Raw genomic sequence first — 12,199 nt, forward strand, 5'->3', positions numbered from 1 at the left:
AGCTTTACTTCTGCTCTAGGAAAAATTAATCCAGAGCAGCACAAAGAACTGAAGGACTCCAGGAACTAGATCAAGCTTGCAAGCAGATGAGTAACTTGAATTATGGCAGCTCCTCAAGTCACTAGCTCAAGCTTTGAAAAATCTAGTCAAGACTGAGTTGAAAGTTTCCTCTTTGATGTGTGAAGTAGCAAATGCACATCCTGGCAATTATACAGATTACAGTTTTGTTAGTTTTCCAAAAAACTCCATTATTTTATTTGTTTATGGTTTATTTTGTAAATTCAGCAACTAAACATGGGTGGGAGAGGGGCTTAAGGACTTCAGGAATATTTGCTGAATGTCTTCTGAACTCATGTCTAGTTTAACTGCATTCTGTAATATACCCTCCAAAACTACTTTCAAAACTATGAAACAATTAAATGCCATATGAAAACACTTTCTGAATACTTGAAGACTGAAATAAACATGGCAAGCAAGTAGTCTCACAAGTTCCTTCCAGAGTTTTTAACATTTATTTCATAGTTGTATGAAATGTATGAACAGATAAATATTTAGATACTTTGTACTTGTGTTATGCTCATTTATTTGCAAAACACAATGAATGATCCTGTTACTTCTTACAGTGTATGTTCAACCTAAGAAAGAGGAAAAAAATTGTCAGTGACAAGAAAAATAAAATATACAATGAAGTTGGTTGGAAAGTTCTCACAACATATTATAGCAGTTATAAATATAACACAAGTATGGGATACATATTTAATAATATATAGATATTACTTATATTTTAACATTTGCATTTTTAACAGGGATAATTATGGTGGAAATAAACTAATACAGAAAAATCTATAGGGCTGCGGGTAGGTGTTTCTTTAAAGTGGCATATTAATTGCTCTGAGGCCATAATCCCATCAGGATTTTTAGCTGGCAGAAAAACAATTGTTTCTTATGGTGAGAAGGACAATAACCACATCTGATTTCCATTACAATATAAGCCTGCAGGCATTGACTTTATGTCATTCTTACATGTAATACAAAAGTGAAACTGAGGAAAATGCTTTCCATGTAGATGTGTTAACAAAAAAATAAAAAAATAAAAAGGGAAATGAAAAAGAAGGAGAAAGACCGACTATTTTTAAGGACCTTGATTTCCTTGCCATTAAAGCACTTACAAGGCATTCTCTTTAGGACCTAAATTTATTTTAGACACCGTAGAAGATATGCTACATGTTCAGTAAGTCTTAGTGTGCAAGACAAAAAGCTGGCAGTGAAGACGCACAAAAATGGATATATAATACATATAAATCAGTCACCTTATAAAGAAGCACAGTTATTATGCTTCTTTAGAACTGGAAATGAGTTAGCAGAATGGCAAAAGCTGAGAGGTAAAGTATTAAAGAAAATAACAAGGGAAGAAGAAAAGTCAGTTCTCAAAATCTTGATTGATAACAAAAGTCAAAGATCTGCAGAATTTGTGTTTATCAGTAGCATCTATATTTGTATACTTACTATGAACATCCTGTACATTTATGGTGTCTCTCTTTTTGTCTTCTTTCATATTCCGTTACATCTTCATTATGCTGCTTGAAAAGCTATTAAATAGCAATATATGTTGAAGAGCTATAGATTATACAGCTGGAACAGAGTACAAAACAAGTTCTACAGAATATAAAATTCCTAGCATCAGAATGTAAGCTAACATGTAATTATTGGGAATTGGGACAATAAAGAATAATTATAATTGTCCAGTGAGGCATTTTTTCACACCTTGCTCAGAAACATTTCAGGCTGGCTAGTGATTGACAGAAAGGGGGAAAAAAAGCTCCCCAAGAATGGGGGGGAACATAGGGAATCCACTCCACACTGGAAACTGATTTGGTCCTATGACTGCTGATTATCCTGCATAACATTTCCTCAAGAGAGTTACTACATCATCCTGCTTGCTTTATCAAGCTTATGAGTTCTCTGAAACAGGGAACATCTTAAATATGGATTTTGCTCAAGAAAAGGGGGTCTTAATCAATTGAATACGATAAAAAAAACAAGAAAAAAAAGTCCAATAAACACAACTTTACTAAGGCATACCATCCCTAGCATATGCCTAGGTCTTCCTGTGTGTGTGTTTTTGTTTTTTTTTTAAGGACCAGCTGGGGAAACAACATTCCTTAAGCCAAGGGACTTGAGGAATTAATTCCTAGGTGGTGTCTCTTTTGAAGTTTGCAACAGAGAGGAGCTTAGCAAGTTGCTGAATTTTATAAAGAAAATCAAAGCACAGACTTGGGGAAATGTAACTAGTCAACATACCTGCTTCAATCTTGACACCTGTTATAGACCACATGCAAGCAGATTGTAGTCTTGCCTTCAAATCACTACCATCTGGGAATAGTTAAGTTTAGCAAAACAAAGTACAGACACTTACTAGAACCCACAGGGCAGCAGTGGTGCTAAAAGCCAAGCCAACTCCAAACCAGTTTGGACGGTCATAATTAGGTTTTCTTGCAACAAATGCAGAACGAGTCAAAACTAAAAAGACAGAAATTTTCAAAGGTGAGTATTTTTCAGGTTTTGACTGCCAAGTCAATCACTGACACTCATACAATTAGGGGAAAAAAATTAAACAACTCCTATTATCTTTATTACTCTCTATTGTATAAGTGACCTCTGTAACATTGTTATAGCTCACCCCTTTCTAGATACAGGGCAGCATCCACTCCCAGAGCCCAGGGAACGAGAGAGCGGACAGGGAAAGCAGGCGGTGTAGCACAGGTCAGAGAAACGCCCTTTCCCTTCCCTCTGACAACCCAACACACCACATTCTACTGCATCGGGCTCTCATTCCCGCTTGCTGCCCCGCGCCGAAAGCTCTCGGCCCTGGCCCTGGCCCCCCGGGGCGTCCCCCCCACTCCCGGAGAAGGAGCCCTTCACTTCAAACACATAGGAAGATTTATTGGCTTGGATTAAATGAAATTAAATTAATTAAAGTCCCCAGCAGGCCGCCGCAGCCCGCCTGAACGCAACGCTCCCGCAGCGCCAGCAGAGAACGGACCTCAAACACGGCCAAAACGGGCTCTCCAGCCCCACACCGCCCACCCTGCCCACCTAAACGCCACGGCGGGCCGGGCCGGGCCGGGCCGGGCCCCGCCCCGCTCCGCTCCCGCCGCTCACCGAACCCCAGGGCCCCGACCGCCAGCCGCAGCCCCTTGCCCCGCCGCAGCGGCGCCGCCATCTTGTCCGCTCCGCCCCGCCCCGCCCCGCGCCGGGGGGGTGCAGCGCCGCCTAGCGGCAAGGGGGCGGCGGCAAGGGGGCGCCGCCAACGGCCAGCCGCCAACGGCCGCGCGCAAACCACCTCGCCCGGGCAGCCAGGGCCCTCTCCATCCCCTCGCCACACCTTCCCGACCCCGTCCCTTCTCCAAGCCAAATGGCCCGTGTGGGTATTTATCAGCTCCCGCCCCACAAGCTGCCCGTGCTGCATCTCCCCTCAGCACCGTGAGCGGGTGGACTGCTCCTTTACTTCTGTGGTTTTCCCGCGAAGGGGCCTTGGCGGCCAAGCCCCAGCACTCAAATCCACGAGCCGGGATCTGCACTTGGGACCTTTTTTGGTGCTTATGATGCCGCGTGTGGTGAAAGGTCTGACGGACTGGTAGGTGGGACATCCACCTCACACAGGAGAACGCAGTCAGACTGCGTGGCTCTTGCTAAAGACAGATCATCTCACCCATAATTGCATTTGCTTATAACAGAAAATGCTGACACTACACGCTATTTAATTGCTTGTACAGCTACATGTGTAGCATTTGTTATGATCTGCACAGCTCCAGTTCCAGGAAGGAAAAAGGAGAGAACAAAGTGTGTGGCTCTCAGAGAGCAAGAGTTGACTAGTCTACAAATCATCCCGTTGCCACAGGGCTGGAAGGGTGGGCCACTTGTCCTATTTGTGCATAAAACTGGTTCTGCGAGACTGGGATGATGTTACAGGAAGAGCAGTGTCACAACTGTGGGCGTAGGCAGAACTGCTGAAAAGCATGGTGTTACACTTATCATCTGCCCCCAGTGGTAATTACTCACCACTTTCTTAAGCGTGTGTATAAATTAAAAGCACCTAAGAAAGTGTTATATTCCTTAGGACTATAAATTGCCACGCTGGGTAGACTAAAGCTCGAAGTGAAAGCACCTGACTGAGTGCAGACGGAGGCACGAGGCCCTCTCGTGCGCAGCGCGCCCTCCAGGCGGCTCCCCAAGCTTTCCAAGTCGAAAACACGAAACTCGGGTGACGGGAGCCGACGCCCCGGCGCGGCCCCGCCCGGCATCCGTTGCACGGGGCGCGGGCAGGGAGGGGCGGCGGCGGCGGGGTCGCGGCGCATGCGCGCGGGGCGCTGTGACCCGGCTGGGGAAGCACTCGGCGGTGGCCATTTTGGCGGCGCCTCTCTCCGGCCTGCTCAGTTACCACGTGAACCGCCGCCTGGGACTCGGCGCGGGGCAGGGGGGAGCCCGGCGCGCGTACGGCGGCCGGGAGGGGCCGGGCCGGCGCGAGCGCGGAGGGCGGGCGGGCGGGAGGGGGGGGTGGGGAGGCCGCGGCGGCGGCGGCGGCGGCCAGACTCCGGTGGGGAGGCTCCCGGCAGCGGCGACCGAGCAGCGGGAACGGGACGCAGCCCGCCCACCCCCCCCAGAGCCTCTCGGCGGCGCCGGAGCCAGCGGCGGGAGCGGGCGCGGCGGGACGATGCCGTCGGTGAGCCTGCCGCCCAAGGAGAACGCGCTCTTCAAGCGCATCCTGGTGAGTGACGGCACGGGAGGCCGCGGGCTCGGCCGCCGCGGGGCGGGAGGCGGCCCCGGCCCCCGCTCGGGCCCCGGGGTGGCGGCACCGCCGCGGCCTCGGCCTCGCCGCCGCGGACCCCGCCGCACCCCCGCCGGCGGCCGCGGCAGGCCGGGCGGAGGGGCGCCTGTCATCCGCCCCGCGGGCCGCCGGGCCCGGCCTTCGCGGCGGCGGGCGGAACCCCCGGGGGAAGTTTTGCGGCCCCTTCTCCGCGGCGGGCGGGCCGAGCCGGTGCCCGGCGCCGGGCTGCTCCGCGGCGGGCGGGCCGAGCCGGTGCCCGGCGCCGGGCTGCGCCGCGGGGGCGGCGAAGCCGGGCCGGGAGGCTGCCCCGGGCGGCGGCTCCCGCGGCCTCCCCGGCGATGCGTGCGAGGCTCCCTCGAGAGCTCGCAGGCGCCGGGCTCAAGGAGGCTGGTGAGCAGCTTCTTGAAAAATACCCCCGCGGCCACTTCATTCATTCATTCGTTATCTACGCTAGCTTTTCTGAACCCTTGTCGCTTTTTGGTTAACTCGGGTTTTTGCCTTAGACAGTAATCAGATTTGTTTGTCAGTGGAGAAGACTGCTTTCAGAGGAGGAAGCGAAGAATGGTGAAGGCTTTTGAGTCTTTTCAAAGTTTAACTTAGTAACTAATTCTTGTTAGAAGACCCATATTCATTTTTTCTGGGCAGCAACCAGCATATGTGACTGAAACAATCTGTGCTAGAAATTAGACAATAAACCTAGTTTTTGGAGTTAAACTAAGATATTTCACCATCAAAATACCACAAAAAAGTGCATAGCTCAACTTATATCTTAAGAAACCTGTTTCAGCTTTGATCTGCTGTTGCGGGACGTTTGTGTTTCTAAGGAGTTGGAGTGAATGGAAAATGATAACCTATGTTAGTGACAGGTTTCTGTGACTTTATTTAGAAGATTCTTTTATCTCTGTCAAGCACTATATTGTTCTCTCTCTCAAAAAAGACTTTTTTTGTCTAAAAAGTTTATGTTTGTTTTTAAAGAGGGTTAGAGTACTCTGTTGCATCCTTCCAGAAATCGGAATGAGTACTGTGGTCCTTTTGAAAAAAAAACAAAAAACAACAGTGCAGTTACTGCTCTGTAAACTTCTGTTCTTTAAGTGGCATTTGCGTAATCTGACTGTCATTTCTTTTTTTTTTTCAAAATATTCCATGAAAGTGAAATAATTCTGTGGAACTAGAAATCCCTATAAATATGTAGAGACATCTCATCATGAGACACACAACTTCAGTTAAGGTTGAAGAACAGACAGAATGAACTGTACAGCTTGCTTCTGCTTTGAAAGATTCAGTCCTGCCTGGGAGTTAGCCTTGTTCTAAGCACGTAATCTTTGGTGTATTATGAGCTGGGAAGGTAATAATCTTGTTGCTTGTTTACTCACTTCCTTTGCGTTGAGAATGACTTGTGTAGTTACAAAATGAACTGAATCAAAGGAGCCCATCTGCATTTAACTTATTTTTTTTCTGTGCTCAGTGCATGGTTGCTTGGTTATTTGTGTGGAGGGCAGGAACAAGAGACGAGTAAGAGCTTTTGGGGAAAATGCTGGCGTAATACATACATATAAGTTGAATAAAACTTTACAATTTAGTCCAAGTGAGAAAAGATGAAGGTCTGCCCCAGTCCAAGCTGATTTTTGTAGACTAAAGCAATTTTTGTTTTGTCCTCTTTTTAACTGAAAATCTTTAATGAAAATACAAAGATTTCAGGTACTGGGTAAGCCAAAATGTTATTCAGGTGTTTTGATGTTTTCTTGCATCTTGCAGGGATGAGCCTGTGACATACAGTCTAATATTAAGACTGCCCTTTGATTAGGTGCCTTTGTAATGTGTGGCAAATAGAAAAGGCTTGAAGTCAGTTTTCATCATGCTGACAGTTTGGCTAATGACCTAGTGTCTGCCTTATTATAGATAATGACCTTACTTTGTAAAGTTTTGATTACATGCCTGCCATGAATTAATAAGCCATCTTTTACAAAGTCCCATTTATCAGTGCAAGCCCAAAGAAACATTGCTTCCATATTTCTTCAGCACCTTCACTCCATCTCACTCTTCCTGTCTCTTCCTGCAGCCTTTTCTCATCTACCCCTCATTTTCAGGAGACCGTAATCCTTCATTTATCCTCTGCACCTCTTCCTTTGGCCCACAGGTGGCTGAACAGCAGTAAGGCCAGCCTGACTGAAGGAGAGCCTGAGTCTCCCTGGGCAGCTGGCTCACTGATGAGACCACTTAGCCTGTGCCGGCCAAGGAAGGGTGGTTTGGTTGGCTGGCCTTAGGTCAGCTCATGCTGTCTCCTGGCCTGGGCAGACCCAAGGAGTTGTCCTGTTGAGCATGCCTGGATGAAATTATTTCAGCAGATGCTTTGCGAACCAGCCCAAGTAGCATTCAGAAGATGCATTACCATTCAAATAGGTAACTACTAATACACAAACTGTTTACAGAAATATAAAATCATTTGACTTCTAATTTTCACGGCAATAGTAAACACAGGAGTTAAGTAGGTAAGCAGCTTTTTATTTTTGTAAGTGAAGTATAGAATAAAATATATATATAAAAAATTTCTTTTGTGTTCATTAACTTGAGGCCTAAGCCTGAGGCCTCATTTTTTTTGGCTGGCCCAGCCTGAGGTGGACTTTACCTTTTAGTAGTGAAAGGCTATAACTAGTCTTCGGGGGGGGGGAGGGTTGTTTGTTTTATAGTAAAAATCTTAAGTGATTGGTAAATTTCTTTTGTGTATAAATTTCATTGCAAACCAGCGTTTCCACTTAACTGACAAATTCTGAGTTCATGAATGTGTGCACTTTGCCTTTGTTTGTTGCAACACACTAACTAGACTAATCTCTCCTAGTCATTTTATAGGTATGTGGAGGTTCTAATAGGAAAATTCTGCCATTTGAATGGCATTTCACAGTTTGGTGTTCCTGTAGTGCAAAGAGAAAAGAATCTGTATGATTAGCTTGTATAAGAAAACAGTCACGGCATTAGCTATCACTTTTTTTGCTTAAACTTGCGCTTTCATTAAGAAGAAAGTGTCTAGTTTATATTGTTTCCGAAAATATACACATGTGACCAGGTTTTCACTACTTACTGTTAAGTCTGCAGGTAGATATTGCTGTGCTTCTCCTGCTGCTGCTCAATGATTCTGTGGAATTCAGAAGAAAAAGTGGATCTCCACAATTTCCCCTACTTGCTTCTGATGCTTTTAAACATTTAAAATGAACTGAGTCCACGTCATCCTTTTGGACACAAAAAGTCTCTAAGCAGCACAGAGACTACTCGAGAACAATTCAGGTGAAGGTAAAGAAGAGGGTAGAACAACAGACACAGGAGTTAAGGAAGGAATAAAAAAATAGACCTTTTGGTACCCAGAAGGCTGAAAGCACTATAAAGTAATGGAAAAAGCAGTTTGCTCCAGTTTTTCCCTCTTATCAGCAAAGGTGAAATTAGTAGATGTAGGAAGTAGGATTGACTGAATTTTGTCAATGAAAACTGGTGAATATTACTGGCATTCTGCCAAATTATTCTACAACTGTATCTGGTCAGATATGATTTATCAAATATGTTAAACTTTATTTCGCAGATTCCATTGACAATATTAAATTAACTTTTGTTTGGATATGGATGTTAGATATGTTGAAAATGTATTGAAGAAGCATTAAATACAAAGGGTATGGCATGTGCCAGATGTTATGTGGAAGAATTGTTCAGCTCCTTTAAGCAGCAGAGGATATGGTCCTTGGGCTCATGGCATTCTGGCAGAACGAGATGTGGTGCAAATGCTTCTCGCAGTTGCTGGTAGGCCTAGCCACTAGCTGACTACAGTTTGGGAGCAAGGGGAGAGGGAAATTCCAAGTACTTAATAAGTGAAACGTTATATTTATAATGTGAACAAACACCTCAGGTGAGGCATGAAGTGTATTCAGGTCTGATTTAAGTAGTTTCTTAGTGATTCATAACCCTACTACATTTTGTAGAAGTAGCTTACTTAAGATGTAAAATGCCACGCTGGTCTAGTGTTGTATATGTATATGCTGCATATTGTATACAGGTCAGTGCTTCCTAGTTTGTTCAGCATTGGTGATTTTATGTGGTCTTCCTAATGTCTGGAGAGCCATACATCTTTCATCCTAGTATCAATTGCCTTATGTGCTAGGAGGGTTTGATTAGGCATGGCCAGAACCCGTGGCCTCCAGTGGGGCATTGCAATAATCAAGGTGTCTGTTGTAAATGAGGGAGGATTTGGGTTTCACTTCCAGTTGGTCATTTCTCATGATAATGCTGCTATGCTTGAGCCTGTTTATCTTTGAACTGTTTTTCCTCCTCCTTATTTTGACTTTGATAAGTGCATGTGGATTCTACTAAAAGATGTATGAACTTCCTAAAGACATAAAAAAGCCTGTTGAACAGCGTCTCCTCAGTGGCTCTGCTGTAAATATGCCAAGTCCCTCCTGCTGGGCAGTCTTCCTGTTCCTTCATTCCGGAATCTGCTCCCTGTCCCTCCACTTACAAACTAGACAGACCTGTGCTTCTCCTCCACTAAGACTTTCACCAGCACAGTCTGTCTTTTAAAAGTAGCGTACACTTTGCCTCATAAAAGTTTAGAGGCTGACTTTAAGGGTTGCTGAGGTGGCAGACTTGGGATTTCCTTTTAAGTGATCTTGATCCCAGATTAAAAACTGATTTCTAGAATTTCACTTTTATCAGTAACCTGATAAATTAGTGCATTTCTTATGTGATCATCATTACTGTACAATAATGCAAATGCAGTCAAGTGTGTTCACCTCTGCAGTTTCACTACATATCATCTGAAACAAGGAATTGTTAACAAGGTTTCTCCAGTATCTTGGCTGCTGAGATGTCAATCACTTGCTTTTCCTTTGCCGGAAGGAATACCCCGCTTAGCTTTCCTGCTCACAGGAGAAAAAATTGTCTTAGATGGCATTAAAGTACAGACCTTCTGCTTTAGGCAGATGCAGTGTGTCTTACTAATTCCTATTTTTTCAGAGGTGCTTCCCAAACTTACTAAAGAAATGAATTACTGTTTGAGACTCTGGAATATTATTAAGGTATTACTTGAGTAATACTACTATTACTAATGCTTCTTCACCAATTTAGGCCATTTTTCATCATTAAGGGTGTCAGAAATTGTGCAAACAAGATTTCCTGCTTTAAATTTCTTATGAACAGCATAATTTTGTTCCTTAACTGTTTCAGTTCTGAGGGAAAAAAAGATCCATCAGTAGAAACGCTTTTAACCTGATTTCTTAATGGTTGTAAGATCATAGCCAGTCTTACGTTGTTATGGTTATAGAAGCTGAACCCAAAGCTTTTTTTGGGTGATAATCTGAAACTAATCTTATTTGGGGAAATGGACTTGATCCATTTTATATAGTATATGGTGTCAATTGGTACTGCCCTTTATTTTGGTTAAATTTGATCGAGTCACTTTTGCTCCTTTTTTTTTTTTCTTTTTTCTTTTTTTTATGAATTTTTGCTGATTGCACTGTCTGGGCATCGCAGGTTTAAATCTCTAGTCCGCAGCAGCACTGTGTCACTGCAGCTTTTACTAAGAGTGGTGATAAAAGTGTTTTCTGATTTTGCTGATAGGGGATTTAGAGAAAATGAACAATTATTCATTGCTAGTCTTGTAACAGATCTCACTGATCAGTTTTAAGGATATCTGTCTGCTTTCATGAGATCACACAGTCAAGCTAGCAAACCTTGTAATGTTGAAGAACAACCTTTCTTATCTTAATAACCGCATTTGAATATTTTGCAATGGCTAAATGCTGTAAAACAACATCTCTCATACCTCAGAGTTAAGGGTAAAGAGTACTCTGGACATAATGCTTAGGTAGAAAATGACAGTAACCTCAGCATATGTCGCAGGCCCCGTTGGGATACAGAAATGGTTTGAAATGTCCAAGTAAGCCCAGAACAACCTGTTGTATAGGCTTCTTTAGCTTTTTTGTTTTGTTTCTTGCTATACCTTGGAATTTGAATTGATTTGCTTAACAGTTTCAGATTATCGTTAAAAACAGTATGTATCCTGTCCATACTGGATCTTTTGTGAGATACTGTCTCAGTTTCATGCTAAATTCAGACCCAAAGCCTGAACATATAAGGGTTCTAGGGTATTGGACAGAAGTCAGCTGATCTTAGATGGCATGCAGCCACATCATAGTTTTCCTAAGGAGGGGAGATTAAATAAATGAGTAGTAGCCAACAGAATTGATGTTGAATAATGGATTTTTCAGCAAGTGTCTTTCTTCAGTGAGTAAGGATTTCTAGTTTTGCTTCCAGGAGAGCTTTTGTCAGCAGCTGTTCCTAGCTGATTTTATCAATTATAGAAATAAAAGACCAATTCAAAAGCATAGAATTTTCCTGCGCCTGTATTAAATGGAAAGATCCACTTTGTTTCTTATCTTTTCCCTAACTAATTTCACCTCAAACCTTTTCTGTTCCTCTGATATTTTCTACCAAGGAATGCTAGTTATGAAGTATCAATCACTATCGCAAAGTAAGGCAGACTGCAGGAAGAGGATTTCATAGTCCCTTAAACTAGGCAATTGCAATTGCTGAAGCTGTTTGCTATATAAAAGTTCTGTTCATCAAAACTGTACAGCAAACACAGAGGAAATCTGGTTTTAGTTTGATAGTAAAAAAATTATACAAGTTTGTCTCAGTTTTTTCAGTAAAAATGCATCTCTGCTAGGTTTGTCTAGTTTTTCAGTTGTCTGGTTTATACATCTTGCATTTGTCATGAAACTGGGATCAGTGTGGTGGAAGCACTTGCCTAGAGCTGTTGAGCTGTTTGATATGGTCAGTGCTCAAAGGACCCACTTGCTCATGGTGAGTAGTTACTCTTAATGCTTCTAGCTTTCAGAATCTTCTTTACTACATTTGGCTTGAATTAGTGCACCATGGTGACTTGATCTGATCTAGTCTAGCTGGAGCAAGAGTAACTGTGTCACAAAACCCCCTTGAGCTGCACAGTGACTGGACTTACTAGTCTCTTAAGTTGCTGCATCTGAACTGTGCTAGCAGAAGTAAATGGCGTCTGAGTGCTAAACGTACATATGATGCAACTTAAATGCACACCTTAGCCAATGCTAAGGCAAAGTATGTTAAAGCCATTCTGCTGCAAAAGCCCTTGCTGTATTGCAGCTGCCAACCTGGCCATGTGCTGCTACAAGTGTACATGTTTGTGGCCACTACTGGGAGAAATTGTGGAGTCCCCCAAGGGACCCCTATTGCCACAATTGAAAGGGTTTGCCTGCCTTACTTCTGCTCAAGCCTGAGAGGCCCTCAGGAAAGAGGGTAGCAGAGAGCGAAATCCCTGAACTGTTCTAGCAGGGCAGCCGACTCCTCATCATGCTTTCT

General features: G+C 44.0%; 2 protein-coding genes across 4 annotated transcripts in view; one reads left to right on the forward strand and one right to left on the reverse strand.

Moving 5' to 3' along the window:
* Positions 1-1,505: 1,505 nt before the first annotated feature.
* NDUFC1 (NADH:ubiquinone oxidoreductase subunit C1) lies at positions 1,506-3,237 on the reverse strand. The gene is made up of 3 exons (XM_067297748.1): positions 3,163-3,237; positions 2,417-2,520; positions 1,506-1,589 (listed from the first exon to the last, which is right to left on the reverse strand). The coding sequence occupies exons 1-3, from the start codon at positions 3,221-3,223 to the stop codon at positions 1,506-1,508; spliced, it is 249 nt and encodes an 82-aa protein (XP_067153849.1). The 5' UTR covers positions 3,224-3,237.
* Positions 3,238-4,675: 1,438 nt separating this feature from the next.
* Positions 4,676-12,199, forward strand: part of NAA15 (N-alpha-acetyltransferase 15, NatA auxiliary subunit) — a 42,019-nt gene continuing 34,495 nt past the window's right edge. Inside the window, exons 1-2 of one of the 3 annotated variants that reach the window (XM_067297741.1) lie at positions 4,708-4,768; positions 6,966-7,228. Coding sequence is in view for 1 of the 3 variants with exons in the window: in XM_067297740.1 (XP_067153841.1) it covers positions 4,715-4,768 (54 nt within the window). In the remaining 2 variants the exon portion in view is untranslated. Of the gene's footprint in view, positions 4,769-6,000; positions 6,174-6,965; positions 7,229-12,199 lie in introns of those variants that run through there. The other 2 variants (XM_067297742.1, XM_067297740.1) reach the window with 2 other exon arrangements.

Source organism: Apteryx mantelli, chromosome 5, assembly GCF_036417845.1.
Source record: "Apteryx mantelli isolate bAptMan1 chromosome 5, bAptMan1.hap1, whole genome shotgun sequence".
Classification (NCBI taxonomy): domain Eukaryota; kingdom Metazoa; phylum Chordata; class Aves; order Apterygiformes; family Apterygidae; genus Apteryx; species Apteryx mantelli.

Coding starts and splice junctions, on each gene's coding strand:
- NDUFC1 (XM_067297748.1), bottom strand. CDS start 3,223: ATGGCGGCGCCGCTGCGGCGGGGCAAGGGGCTGCGGCTGGCGGTCGGG. Junction 2,521..3,162: donor GGTCGGGGCCCTGGGGTTCG/GTGAGCGGCGGG, acceptor CTGTCTTTTTAG/TTTTGACTCGTTCTGCATTT. Junction 1,590..2,416: donor CTGCTGCCCTGTGGGTTCTA/GTAAGTGTCTGT, acceptor GCTATTTAATAG/CTTTTCAAGCAGCATAATGA.